Source organism: Cyphomyrmex costatus, unplaced genomic scaffold (assembly GCF_001594065.2).
Source record: "Cyphomyrmex costatus isolate MS0001 unplaced genomic scaffold, Ccosl1.0 scaffold18, whole genome shotgun sequence".
NCBI classification, from domain to species: Eukaryota; Metazoa; Arthropoda; class Insecta; order Hymenoptera; family Formicidae; genus Cyphomyrmex; species Cyphomyrmex costatus.
This window is the reverse complement of record NW_017275824.1, coordinates 1-13,616: the sequence shown is the minus strand read 5'-3', so window position 1 is coordinate 13,616 and position 13,616 is coordinate 1. Positions and strand designations below refer to the sequence as shown.

At 32.5% G+C, this 13,616-nt stretch overlaps 2 protein-coding genes across 5 annotated transcripts; both read left to right on the top strand.

Moving 5' to 3' along the window:
• The first annotated feature begins 727 nt into the window (after nt 1-727).
• On the top strand, nt 728-6,239 carry Cp190 (centrosome-associated zinc finger protein CP190). Of its 4 annotated transcripts, none has more exons than XM_018537606.1 (5): nt 728-753; nt 2,495-2,675; nt 2,804-2,940; nt 3,259-3,510; nt 3,584-5,594. In XM_018537606.1, the coding sequence occupies exons 2-5, from the start codon at nt 2,508-2,510 to the stop codon at nt 5,592-5,594; spliced, it is 2,568 nt and encodes an 855-aa protein (XP_018393108.1). In that variant the 5' UTR covers nt 728-753; nt 2,495-2,507. The 4 variants fall into 4 exon arrangements, with proteins under 4 accessions (XP_018393108.1, XP_018393106.1, XP_018393107.1 ...); XM_018537604.1 differs by lacking the exon at nt 728-753 and adding an exon at nt 797-1,044; XM_018537605.1 differs by lacking the exon at nt 728-753 and adding an exon at nt 1,111-1,123.
• A 2,783-nt stretch (nt 6,240-9,022) lies between these two features.
• LOC108772183 (zinc finger CCHC-type and RNA-binding motif-containing protein 1) lies at nt 9,023-11,755 on the top strand. Its single transcript, XM_018537673.1, has 4 exons — nt 9,023-9,276; nt 9,353-9,464; nt 11,123-11,470; nt 11,601-11,755. The coding sequence occupies exons 1-4, from the start codon at nt 9,167-9,169 to the stop codon at nt 11,721-11,723; spliced, it is 693 nt and encodes a 230-aa protein (XP_018393175.1). The 5' UTR covers nt 9,023-9,166; the 3' UTR covers nt 11,724-11,755.
• Nucleotides 11,756-13,616: the final 1,861 nt, after the last annotated feature.

Sequence of the window (13,616 nt, the reverse complement as noted above, 5' to 3'; positions counted from 1 at the left end):
AATTGAAAAATATTTACATATTTGAATTGTAAAATTTTTTTTAATTAACAATTTGATAATAAGGCTATATATAAGTATAAAACAAATTCGAAAGTTAAAGGGCAATGAGCTAATTTAATAAAACTAACTTTCTGTTTTACTAAATTGGCTCGTTGCCCTTTAACCGTCAAATTTGTTTTTTATAATTGTTTTAAAGATTTTCTCAACTAATAATGATTTTATTATAAAAATATATTTTGCCAGCTGTTTATACTTAAGCGGGGAGCACAGACTTTTGCATAATGCATGAACCATATACATAAAGAATTTGATTGGTCCATTGACTCATGCATAAGAAAATGGACGCTTCACCGCTGCGCCGCTCAGGTCTGTAGGCTCCTTAAAAAGAACAGAGAATAAGAATTTCAACTTATCAGAAATCATGTACTGAGGAATACACACTGTTTATTCCACAGTATATCATTTCTGATAGGTTGAAATTCTTATTCTGTGTTCTCTGTTTCTTTTATTCTGCCTAGTTCCGTACTGTTCTTGACGCGCATGCGCAAGATAGGGAGCACCAATCGGAACACTGCATTGGCTGCATATCCGTATCGAAGCGGTTTTTCCGTCGCCGAGCCATCCCCCAATTGAACGCAGATAGCTCCATCTGTGTGTTGCGATATATAGTGAGATGCTTGCGGTTGATTGTATACTGAAACAATTCGTAAGAGATGGTGCTGAACGGAAAATATTGAAATCCTGCTGAATAGGGTATGTGAATTATAAGTGTAATAACATTTTTGATACGCGCATAGGTATACTGTAAGCGAGTCGGCCTGGTCATGCAGAGCCACGCGATTCTCGTCGCAGTTGGACTCACGGACGAGACGATGCGTACGCAGCCAGCATCTGTCGCTCTGGCCCACTGTAGCTTGCGTATAACGTCATCCGTTGCCCTCGAAATCTCTAATTTATTCTGTGTCTAATTTACTTTTGTTAACTTGTCCGCCTGCTCTCGGCTTCCTACTCACAAGAAGCGATCTGAGTTTGCATTCTCCGAAGGTAAAAGACACGATCGAGATACAGTTTTTTTCCGACAATTCCTTCGATAAGAAGCGCGATATACAAAGCACTGTTTTAAGTATGAAATATGTTACAAGTCATATGTAGGTATATGGTTCTTGTTACTTTCGAAAAGAGCGACAGATTAGAAAGATATATTAAAATGTTATATCTATGAGTAAAAAGAATATAGATTTTCTAGGAATTGGAAAAATGAATTGTAAATAGGAAACGCTTTATAAAACTTATAGTAACATTTTTTATTTATGAAATTATAGCTTAGGTTATTTTATATTTTTTACTGCTACATATAATACTGTCTGTATAATAAATTATGATTATTTTATAGCATTTTCTCTTGGCTGCATTATCACCTATCAATGCACTCGGATAGTGCAATGTGTTTCCTTGGCTAGACAAACTCATTCAGTGTAACATGTTTCCATGGCTGTAGTGTATTGCAAATTTTATACACGAAGTAAGATTTTGCTACACAATCTCAAAAGGATGGTGTAGAGCCAGTGTAACATTTAAATTTTGAAAATAGAAGTCAACCGGCAGGATTAAACACGATAGAATAAAGTAGTGTATATACCATGATGTATGTACACTAGTGCAGCACTGTTACAGCACTTACACGCAATTGGTATAGTGCAAGGTTACACAAGGCTGCGTTTGGAAATATCACTCAGGTTTTCCTAAGTATCATCTTGTTATTTATTCAATGTTAAATAAGGATAAGGCAATACATAGAGATACTTGAGTGATATTTCCAAATGTATCATAGTCCAGTGTATCCCAAGAGAAAATGCTATTAGTTATATAATTACAGTTTTATAGATATATATATAATGTAACTTTGTTTTATATATATATATCTGAACTCAGTAGTGTTTTTTTTGTTTTATCTTAACCTAATAGTATTATTTTAATTGCTTGCAAAAAAAGAATGTAAACATCAAGAAAAAATGAAAAAAATTTTGTTAAGTACATATTTTTATTTCTCGACAATTATATATAACATAAAAATTACATTTCAAAATTAAAATTATAAAATTTTAATGATTAAAAATATTTGAACTTATTTTCTATTGATAAATTTTATTTTTTTGAATTGTGTTATTGTTTAGTAAATGAGTGTTATATATAAAGTTATATAAAATATATATAAAACAAACTGTGGAGGTTAAAATAGGAAAAGTAATAAATAAAACCTTTGCATTTGTTCAATTTATGAGATAAGTGTACATTAAAGATTGAATAATTGTCATTAATCTTTAAAATCGATATATTTTTCATTGAAACTTATTTTTCCTAATTTAGAATTCATATGGTGTTTTATTTTCTAGGAAGAACTATAGAAAGTAGAGTGAACAAACCTGAATCTGTTTAATTTCTTGTTTGTAATATATATATATATATATATTCATTTATCCATACTTTTGTCAAGTATACTGCAAAATATGGAGCCGGGAGTAATTCAAGAGAAGCCACTACCTATGCGAGGCTTAAAACAAGTGAAGGTGGATAATTGGGGATCGTTCTTTCTTCAACGACTTCAGACTCTTTACTTGGACGAACAATTTCTTGATCTTAAAATTAAATTTCCTACAAGTAATATTACTGTACAGGTATAAATAATATAACATTTATATTATTAGTACATATAAAATGATGATGTAAAAAAAAATTTGCAACATTTATTTAAAAAATATTTTTAAAAAATGATCAATAGTAGTATTAATACAAATTTTTTCAGGCCCATCGACTTGTAGTGACAACATGTACAGACTATTTTATGCAACTTGAAGAACAGCAGAAAGAAAAAGATGAAAATTTTGATGGCATAATTATGCCTTCAGACATGCCGTATGAGTGTGTTAAATCTATTATAAGGTATGTTTTAATATTTACTACTGTAATATATTAAATTTACTGCTGTAATATATATTAATATTTACCGTTATAATATATTAAATATCAATTTCTAAAACAGATTACGGTTTACCTCATCTCCTTTTATTTACAACTTTTAATATTCTAGTTAATTTTTCATAAAATCGAGATATACATGAGATAAGAGTCAAGTTTATTACTCTTAGATCTGTCACTTACAAATTAATCACTCTCGCATGCAGATATCCTTATTCATGTTTTAATATTTACTAAAACCATTTTTATAGTTCATTTAATTAATTGCATATTTATATACAGTTTTATGTATACTGGACAATTGGAATATTGGACATCAGAGCAACATGCTTTGTATCGTACAGCACAAAAGATGAATATGACAGTCTTAACAAAGTTGCTTGAAGCTCAATTTAACACAAGTAAAATACAAGATGATACGGCAAAAACACCTCCGATGATAGCCGTCACGAAACCTTCAACTCCTCCAATTCCAAAAACAGTTACCAGCCCTATCAGTTCGACATCAAATGTACAAACATTACCAGGTAGAAAGTATGTATTTCATAAGTAATGTTTCAAACATACTTAATTTGTGATGATAAATTGTCAATCTCTATTTTTTAAGGCTTCCTATATGGAAAAGGAAACTGGACGAATCCCCACCTGTACCAGCGAATTATGAAGTACGAACATTCCACAATACATCTTCAATACATAAAGAAGTGACTCCTGGTCCATCCAGATTTGATCTTCCAGAAGCAGAGGATTTTGCTTTGGGATTATTTTCTTCATTCGATGATATTACATATAATACAAAACCTATTGTTCGAGCATGCAACACATATACAAAAGAAAACTCTATTAAAGGTTCGCCTGACAGAGATAGTAAAAACGATACAACTGAAGATGAAGACGAAGATAACCAAGAGAGCGAAAAAAACTTGAGAAACACAAATCTAGTTGATGATTGGAATATATCGAAAAATTATGAGAGATCTGAAGAAGGCCCTTCTAAACGAGTGCGTTTTGATTTGGAGGAAAAAGAAAATGTAGAAAAGTCTAAGACGAATCATGATGTGAATCCGAATACCGACGATTCTATCGATAATCACGCAAAGATTATCAGAGAAGTATTAAAAAAATATCCCCATTTAGTAAAAAACAATAAAAATATTCGCTTGAAAATCATGCAAAAAGAAACAAAATCCTCCGAAAATAATACTGCGTCCAAAACAAAAATATCTTACGTCGTTTTAAAATCTGATCACTTATTGACCATCAATAATGATGAAAATAATGATTCCAAGTGTAATGGCAGTATCGACGGCGAAACAGGTCCCTGGAAATGTAACAAATGTGATTTGGATGAGGAATATACAAATTATTATATGTATAGAAGACACATGCAAGATGTGCATGACGAGAAATTTGATCCGAGGGTTTGCGAGCATTGTGGTTACAAGGCAACCAAGCGCAACATTTTGATGTATCATCTTTATACCAAACACAATGTGCCACCACCGAAGAGCATGAGCTTTCCGAAATGTCATGCCTGTTCATACATTGCCTTATCAGAGACTCTGCTGGTGCGTCATCAAATAAACCATAATCATCGGCCTGCCGCAACGCGACATTACACTTCGGAGGATATTCAATGCAATCAATGCAGTCAGTCATTTAAGAGTATCACTGAACTTACTACTCACGAATTGAACAGCGGACATGGAAATGTCACAGATGGTAAAGGTCATCGTTGTCCATACTGTTGCAAAGTGTTTGTGCGTTTGACGAACTTGCAAGTACATCTGGATTGCGCGCATAAAGAATTACAGAGAGACACCACCGAGTCTCCTTCGGCCGTACCTGCATTAGAACCATCATCTGAAGCGGAAGCTCTCAGCCACGTCGCCAGTGGTATAGCTGCTTCTCTTGGTGTTGGGGACATAGAGACGGAGACTCCGGAAACGCAGGAAGAAGAAATAGAGATTGTAAAAACTAATGACAATCAGTACATTGTACCAAATGTATTGAACAATATGGAACATAACATCAGTTATGGTGCGCATGAATTGGAGGGTCAGCACATGATTATGTTAGTCAATAATGACGAAAATTATCAGCACGGTGAGAATAATCATCATCAGCAACCGCAACAGTTAGATATCGCCGATAATGAACAGATAGTAATGCAGGGCACCGATGACGGTATGATTGTGTACATTCATGGTGCTGAGGAAGCCGATAACCGATCTTACGAGAATTATCAGCATGGCGAAGTTATACAAGAGACGGAAGAAATAGTAGAGGAAGTTGTTGAGGAAGTCGAAGAAGTAGTTATGGAGGAAGAGAGGGTACAAGAGGAAGAGGAGATGCCTCAACATATGTTGGAGGATTGTGCCGATAATCAAGTGGAAGAAGTGGTACAATATGTCGAAGAGCAGACAGAGATAGTAGAATACGACGAGGAACAATGCAGCGAACAGAGCAATAATATAGATGAGCAACAAGACTCTGTAATGATCATAGAGGAAGAGCATGTCGAGAGCGAGGAAGACATGGAAGAGACTACTGATAAAAAGATACAAAGTTTCACTACCGAATGGGATGAAGATAGCGCTGGATTAACAGAATCATGAATACTGTAATTATTGGATTTTTTATTTGCTTGTGTAATATGTTTATTAATTCTAACCATGATAGTTTAATTTTAAAGCGACACTTTAAAGGAGATTTTGATTTTACATTAGGTGCTTTTCTCAACAAGAGACATATGTAGATGACAATGTAATAGTGATCACATCTTTATTGTTTGTCAATGTTAAACAAAGCTAAAATAATCACTGTCTCTTGTTGAAAAGCACTGTTTATGTATGTAATGTTTGTTAATAATGAACGATTATACAACGGACGGAATACAATCATACCTATTTTGCTACATGATATATTTAGCACAGTAAGCCCACAAATTTAATCAAATTACATTTAACAATAGGCAGGAGCAATATTATTGAAGATATTGTATGAGCTGGTACATGTGAATTCTATCGTTGCACTGACACAAATTTTGTTTTAATATATGCTAAAATATATATTTTAAACGCAAAAAAGTATAAAACCTCAATTCACAATTGAGATTACTATACAGTGGCAGTACTGTTAAGAGTCTGAGATGAGAATCTGTAATCTTCAAACTTGCGACTTTTTTTCAAATACAAATATATTCATATATGCATATTTGTAGCTTATTATATGTAGCTTAATCTAAACCCAAGAGCCATTCGACCAACCTTTATTAATTTTAATTTAATTACTTGATCGACAGAGTCGCTTAAAACAATGTCTAATATATAGTTCATTGTTCTTAATTTTTGTTGGATATATTAAAGGTATGGTTCTATTAATTCATTCGACAATTTTTTTTCATATTAATAAATTAGTGCTGATTAAGTTATGTTAATCGAAGTTGTTCGAAATGGCCTTAAGGTTTACAAATTCATTCCGTGAGAATAGACGTTAAAGTATGTTGAGATGACCAAATCACATGGGTTTTTTAAAGATGCTATTCTGCAGAATGAAATATCACGTCATTTAGAAGAAATCTTGCGAACGAATGTTCCTTCCACAAATATCGTCTGTAATCTTTTATATTGCAACGCTGCGTTCAGGAATTGTGCCTGGATAACTTTAGGCTACAGTTTACGTTACGTACAGTATAGCAAAAATGCACCTGAGTTATCTGAGCATAATTCCTGAACACACCCAAATATATGATAAACCATCATTTTTACAAGAGACGAAGATTGTAATGAGAATAAAATTCTTAGACTATAAACGCATAATGTTTTATTATATGTTTTGAATTATGCACAATTATATGGGAAAGTATAGATAAATAAATGCAATATGTATGTTGTACTCATATCGCAAATACGATTTATGTTTTGTCTGTGTTTGCAACATTTTTGAATGCATTCTGTTTCATGCGATGTATCGTTTATAAAAATAAATGTGTTATGCATCATACGATTCAAGGCTGCGGTCTACTGTAGCTAGTGTTGTTATTCCACCAATGTAGATTAATTTTAATCTTTGTTCAATTTGCTCTTCATCTTTTCCTAATTCTAAAAATTAGAAAAAGATTAACAGTAAGTTAAACCGAGATAAAAGTTAATCTGCATTGGTGGAAATTAGAGTCCTAGATATCAGTGAACTGGCTTGAGTCAGTATCGCAAAACTACTAAGAAAAGTACTAAAAATGGCATCGTTTGCAAACGAACTATGAAATCAACCAATCGTCTGTTAGTCAGCCATTTTTAGTACATACTGAATGAATGTCATGGTTGGCTGACAGTCAGCTAATCAGAATGCGGCATACCGGTTGCGCTTCTCTGATATCTAGGACTCTACTTAAAGCTACGTTTACGCGATTGTAGAATGGGTTTTATGCGTTATGCAAAAGTCTGTGCTTGCGGTCTTTCCAGGCTAAAGCCCATGACACACAGAAAAGCGTAAGGCCTATCGCACATGAAATGCATAACTGTGCGTAAGCATAACATAAGGCCGCTGGATCAATGAGCATCTTATGTTAATCAATATGGCGTCTTTATGCTGGATGCTCATTGGTCCGGCGGCCTTATATTATGCTTATGCACGGTTATGCAGTTCATGTGCGATAGGCCTAAGGCGTAAAGGTAATCAGTAAGCGAATTGACCAATCACATTTGAGAACGTAAGTGGCCGCCGCTTACATTCTCAACTGTGATTGGTCTAGTCTCTTACTGATTACGTTTACGGCCTTAAGTTTTTCTACGTGCCATGTGCTTAACGGGCATCGAGTATCGAGTACTAGAGACCTAGAAAACAGAGATGCGTCATCAGAAGGGTATGGTTTGATTGGCTGTCTAAATCACGTGATTAGAAAGCCATTTTAATTCACTATTGCATCTAATAGATATATAGTTTTATAACATATGTACACATATATATATATATATATATATAGAGAAAAATTTAGACAATACAGTGCAATAAAAAACTATTATTATGGTGTAAGTATTCTTATTTGTGTGAATATTTAATATCGGACTTAACCTAACCTAATCTAATCTTTCTACCTTTTGCATCAACTGTCATCAGCTTATTGGTCAAGAGCACTTATATTGAATTAAAATGGCGGTGGTTACCTAACCCAACCGACGCAATGTCGCATTTCTGTTTTCTAGGCCTCTATCGAGTACCAGTGGCATCATAGGCTATGATTCCATCGAGGGTTAGAGTTGGGTTAGAGTACAACAAGAACTGACAAACCACAGGCCAGTATTCCCATCTTACAGTCAAATGAGAGAGGAATGCTCGATTGTGGTTGGTCAGTTCTTGAATTCTGACCCATTCTAACCTTCAGTGGAAACTTAGTCATAGTTTTGGCGAGATCTGGGGGTCAATCACGTACTTTTTCCCCTAGGGCGGAAACGTGAAAAGTGAAAATTTTTTGCATGTATGTGTGCATATGTTCATACATACATTCATAAAAGTTTTCACTTTTCCCGCCCTAGAGAAAAAGTTACGTGATTGACCCCCTGGCTGAGAATATAAGTGTAGGATGTATAGAGTAAGTATGTAATAGGTAAGAAAGTTAATAAAATGTAATTCGTACTATTACTAAACGTATTTATGATTTTGTGTATTATGGATCTGAATGTCACTAGGAGCTATTAAGAAACAAAGAATTCGCGCATTTAAATATTCATGGTTAGACAAAGATACTTTTAAAGAATTTATATTTGCATATATTGTATAATATATGTTCCACTTTTATTTCATTTGTTAATTAATTTGCTAGAAATTTATGAATATCTTTCAAAAATAATACCGGGGCTGTAGAGCGCTCTATTTTGCTCGAGTAAAGTACGGCTAGAGTTACAGATATATCAGTTCTAAAAAACGGCTTTTCCCATCTCTACTACGTAGTACGTCGGCAAAGCCACTAGGAGCGTGATGATCATTCTTGTCGCCATCGTTTAACACGGACTTGACTACTTGCGCTTCTCTATGTTCTGTCTTCTGTGATTTCGCGAGGTCGCCCTAACGTTAATTTTTTTTTACAGACTTTCGTGCAAAAATGCGTCAAATAAGCTTAATTTCATCAAAATCGGAAGTATTTTAAAGAATTACCTGTAATTTTTATAATGTAGAATAAATTTTCGAAAATATGAATCGTGTCGCCCCAAGTAAATCAACTGTTTATATGTCAAACTTACCGTTCTCATTCACTAACAATGATATACATCAGCTGCTGGAAGCTTACGGCAAAATTGTTAAGTGAGTTATAAATATTTTTATTTAAATTTATCGTGTCAAGTTTATATCATATATATTATATGTCATTTATTCACAGAGTAACGATATTGAAAGACAAGGTAACACGTCGTAGTCGCGGTGTTGCTTTTGTGCAATTTCTTAGAATGGACGAAGCCGTGTCTTGTGCAAAACGTCTCAATAACACAGAGGTAGATAAATATTAAATTCTTTAATTAAATTTTGCTCGTTTTTTTTGCAATGCAAAGTATAAAGAAAAAACGGTCTAAATTCAGTGGTAATAAGATTTTTTAAAAATAAAATAAAGGTAATTATTCAGTTGAGGCTGCCCAGTTGCAAAAATCAATGAATTTAACTTATTTGATGCCAAATTTGTGACCGTACTCGCGAGCAACGGCACAACTGTGACTCTAATTATGCGATAGCTCTCAATCATGGCAAAAGTACTTTAAGGAACAAAAAGTGCGGTTCGTCTTTCAATTTTTAGAGGCTACGCAGAATAAAAGGAACAGAGAAGAGAGAATAAGAATTTCAACCTATCAGAAATCATATATTGTGGAATAAACAGTGTGTATTCCATAGTATGTACTATGATTTCTGATAGGTTGAAATTCTTATTCTCTGTTCCTTTTATTCTGTTAAGTTATTATTTCAATTCTTATCAAACTTGACATAGCATCTTTAACTTGATTATTCGTTTGTCAAGTTCAATATCATTTTCGACTAAAATATTCACTTAATTTTTATCTCTTTGACTATCTTTATTGACAACAATTAATTATTTAACTGTAGATCAATACATTCGCATTGAGAACAGGAATATCAATTCGAATTAGGATATGTCTGTAACGCTACGTACGAATACTATCTGTCCATGACGCAAACATCTGATAAAAATCGCTGAAGGACCTGTGAGTCTCAAAATGTACAAAATTTTGACATTTTTTGTTAGTTTATATTGTAAATGTTTCGAAATTCAACAGTGTAAATAATTTTAAAAGATAAATAAGTAATATTATAATATCTTTTTAGCTCGATTTAGACCGTTTTAATCACTAAATTTTTATTTATTTTTTTAATCAATTGACTTCACACATGTTCAAACTATTGTTTCTCTCTTTATAATTATTAATTCTATCGTAAGTGCATTTTTTCTTTACGATATAATTGTATAACTCGTATGAAAAGGAATGTATTAATAAGCTTTATAATTAATAAATTAAAATTAACAATAAACCTCCCATGGTCAAGAATAAATTGAGCAATAATGGTTGTTAAATATATCTATAAATTTATTATAATGATAACATTAATATACGGTACGTTTCGATTTCACAGAGTCCTCAATTTTCTCTTAAGACGTCGTAGTAATCTCTTAAGTGGTCGTAGTAATTTCGGATGTCTTAAGAGGAAATTGGTTTCATCTGTTAAGGGGTTTTTTACGGCTGATGAGGACTCTGTGAAGTCGAAACGTACCGTATATTAATGTTATCATTATAATAAATTTATAGATATATTTAACAACCATTATTGCTCAATTTATTCTTGACCTGGGAGGTCTGTTGTTAATTTTAATTTGTTAATTTATTTGAGCTGTTTATAACTCAATTTCAATTTTTATAATTAATTTTATTTTATTTTATATTTAAGTAAACCTAAAATAGAAAGTTAAAGAATTTCAATGTTGCAATGTTTAGTTCACACAGAATTGTTCTGATGAGATTTTGAAGTTAATTTATGATTTGTGTCTTTTTTTATTTTAGAAAGAAAAGGCGTGATTAAGACTACAATTTTTATAAAATTAATGTGTATTTTTTATCTATTAACATATTTCTTTTTTCATATTTAGATATATGGTCGCACTGTAAAAAGTTCAATAGCAATTGACAATGGTCGCAGCACTGAATTCATACATCGTAGGGATTATCCTGACAAATCGCAGTGCTATGAATGTGGACAAAAAGGACATTTGTCGTATCGCTGCAGCAACAACATACTTGGTCCTAGAGAACCACCAGCGAAGAAAGTTAGGATACGAAAGAAAAATGTGAAACAAGAAAAGTGTGACACTAGTTATTTTGATAGTGATAGTGATAATGATGAAGTAAGAAAAAAACCAAAATGTCGTTCTGACGATATTGATAATGATGATATGGAAGAAGAACCAGAAACGTTAAGTGCTGTTATTGCACTTGAGGTATAATAACGATTAAAAAATTTTTAATTAAAACTTGAAAAAAGAAAAGAATGAATAAGTTAAATTTTTGTAGCTAAGACCTATTATAATTTTTACCTGTGTTTCTTATTTTAGTAAATTATTATTTCAGCAAAAACAGACAGAAATGGAACATAAAGAAACAACAGACGAATACGATAGAAAGGAGACTGTACCAAAGAAACGCTATAAAAAGAATAATTATTTCAGTGACGAAGAGGATTTTAGCGAATAATATGTATATGATATGTAATAATGTAAAATCTCCAAGGGATTATATATATTGATAAATGTATATAAATATAAATAAAATTATGTATAAAGGACTCTTTTTTAATGAATAAATTTAAAAATGAATAAAGGACATTAGAGTCAAAAATTAAAACTAATCTTATGTCAAATTATAAAATTTATTACGAAGATACAAATTAAAAATTGATGTTCTTAACAATATAATATGATATTGACATTAAAATTACATGTTTCGGCTTCTATCTTGAGCCATCTTCAGATCTTCAACATCAAAAATATAAAAATAAAATAGATACGCAGTGGATGTTCCAGTTAAGAGTTAATTATAATAAAAAATAATATTTAAATATTAAATCCTACAGAACCGTTAGTGATGGGTTAACCTTGTTATTTTTTTTTATTTTTAAATAATAGTTGCAATTGATCGAACGCGTAGCTACTTGGCGTTACGGTTTAAATAGGGCCCGTATTCACAGAATGCGCTAACAACGATGTAGCGCGCTAACATAGGATGCTTTCCAGCAAGGACGGGATCAGACACTGTGTAACACAGAGAATCGCTTCATCCTTGTTTAACATAGGTAAACAATAAGGATGTAATGATTCATTGTGTTACACTGTGTCTACTTGTGTCGTAGCTAGAAAGCACCCATAGTTTACGTCACGTATATTATAGAATTTCAGAGATAAAAGCGCGCTTTTATCGATAAAAGTGCGTTCTGAATACGGGCTTTAAAGTAACAAATAGTAGAGAGAATCCGTGAGCGCTTGCTGCTATTGGTGTATTCTTTTGGATCATTCAATAGCAGCGAGCGCTTCCGCTCCGCAACAGTTGAGTCTGCTGAACGCGACCATAAACTCATCGTATTTGGATTTTGACATCATTTGCACCGTGCACTCTCGCAGTTTCTGATTCATCGGTACTAATTAGGGATGTAACGAAAGTGGTTATAACGAAAGCGAATGCGAAAACGAAAGAAAAAAAATTTTTTTGCGAATGCGAAAGATCTTTTTTTTCTGCTAAATGATTAAATCAGCCACAATTACTGACAGTCACGAAAAATAATATATAATATTTAAAAAATATTGCTAATTCCTATTCAAATTATTGAATGATGGATTGAAAAAGATGAATACAAATGTGTAAATTAGTATTTGCATATGAACGACTTATTTATTTTAAATTAAATAATCAAATAAAATACAAAATACATTAATTACAATTATATAAAATAAAAATAAAATAAAATATATTCTTATTCTTGAATCTTGTATTGCAACTCGTAAATACATCAAATAAACTGACTCCTATAACTCTAAGTAAAGTAACTCAATATACTTTTCATTAAGTCAACATAAAATAAAATTCTTCAAAGAATTAGTTATACTTTTATATTATATACTTAATAAGAATAAGAATTACATATTAGCTTATTTAGATTGGCAAACCAACGAATGAAATGTAAACTGCTTTCCCACCATCTAGGGTGCCCTCGGTGAAGCTGCGAATTCCACGGACCGGACAAAATCTTTCGTTAAAGTTTGAAGGTTAGAAATGCGTATCTCGACATTCTCTATCGAATGGTGGTAACGAGAAAAAACCGATTTTCGACTTCAGTGAAAAGTCGAAAATCGATATCAAATTTGAAGGTTAGAAATGCGTATCTCGGCGTTCTCTATCGAATGGTGGTAACGAGAAAAAACCGATTTTCGACTTCGAAGTGAAAAGTCGAAAATCGATTCCAAATTTGTAGGTTAGAAATGCGTTTCTCGGCGTTCTCTATCGAATGGTGTTAACGGGAAAAAACCGATATTCGACTTCAGTAAAGTCGAAAATCGATACCAAATTTGTAGGTTAGAAAAAAGTCGAAAATGG

Bases quoted from the DNA above. Each gene is read 5' to 3' on its own strand.
- LOC108772183 (XM_018537673.1), top strand. From the start codon at position 9,167: ATGAATCGTGTCGCCCCAAGTAAATCAACTGTTTATATGTCAAACTTA. The intron at 9,277-9,352 runs GTGAGTTATAAA...ATTTATTCACAG, and splicing joins GCTTACGGCAAAATTGTTAA to AGTAACGATATTGAAAGACA. The intron at 11,471-11,600 runs GTATAATAACGA...TTATTATTTCAG, and splicing joins GTGCTGTTATTGCACTTGAG to CAAAAACAGACAGAAATGGA.
- Cp190 (XM_018537607.1), top strand. From the start codon at position 2,508: ATGGAGCCGGGAGTAATTCAAGAGAAGCCACTACCTATGCGAGGCTTA. The intron at 2,941-3,258 runs GTATGTTTTAAT...ATTTATATACAG, and splicing joins TGTGTTAAATCTATTATAAG to TTTTATGTATACTGGACAAT. The intron at 3,511-3,583 runs GTATGTATTTCA...CTATTTTTTAAG, and splicing joins CAAACATTACCAGGTAGAAA to GCTTCCTATATGGAAAAGGA.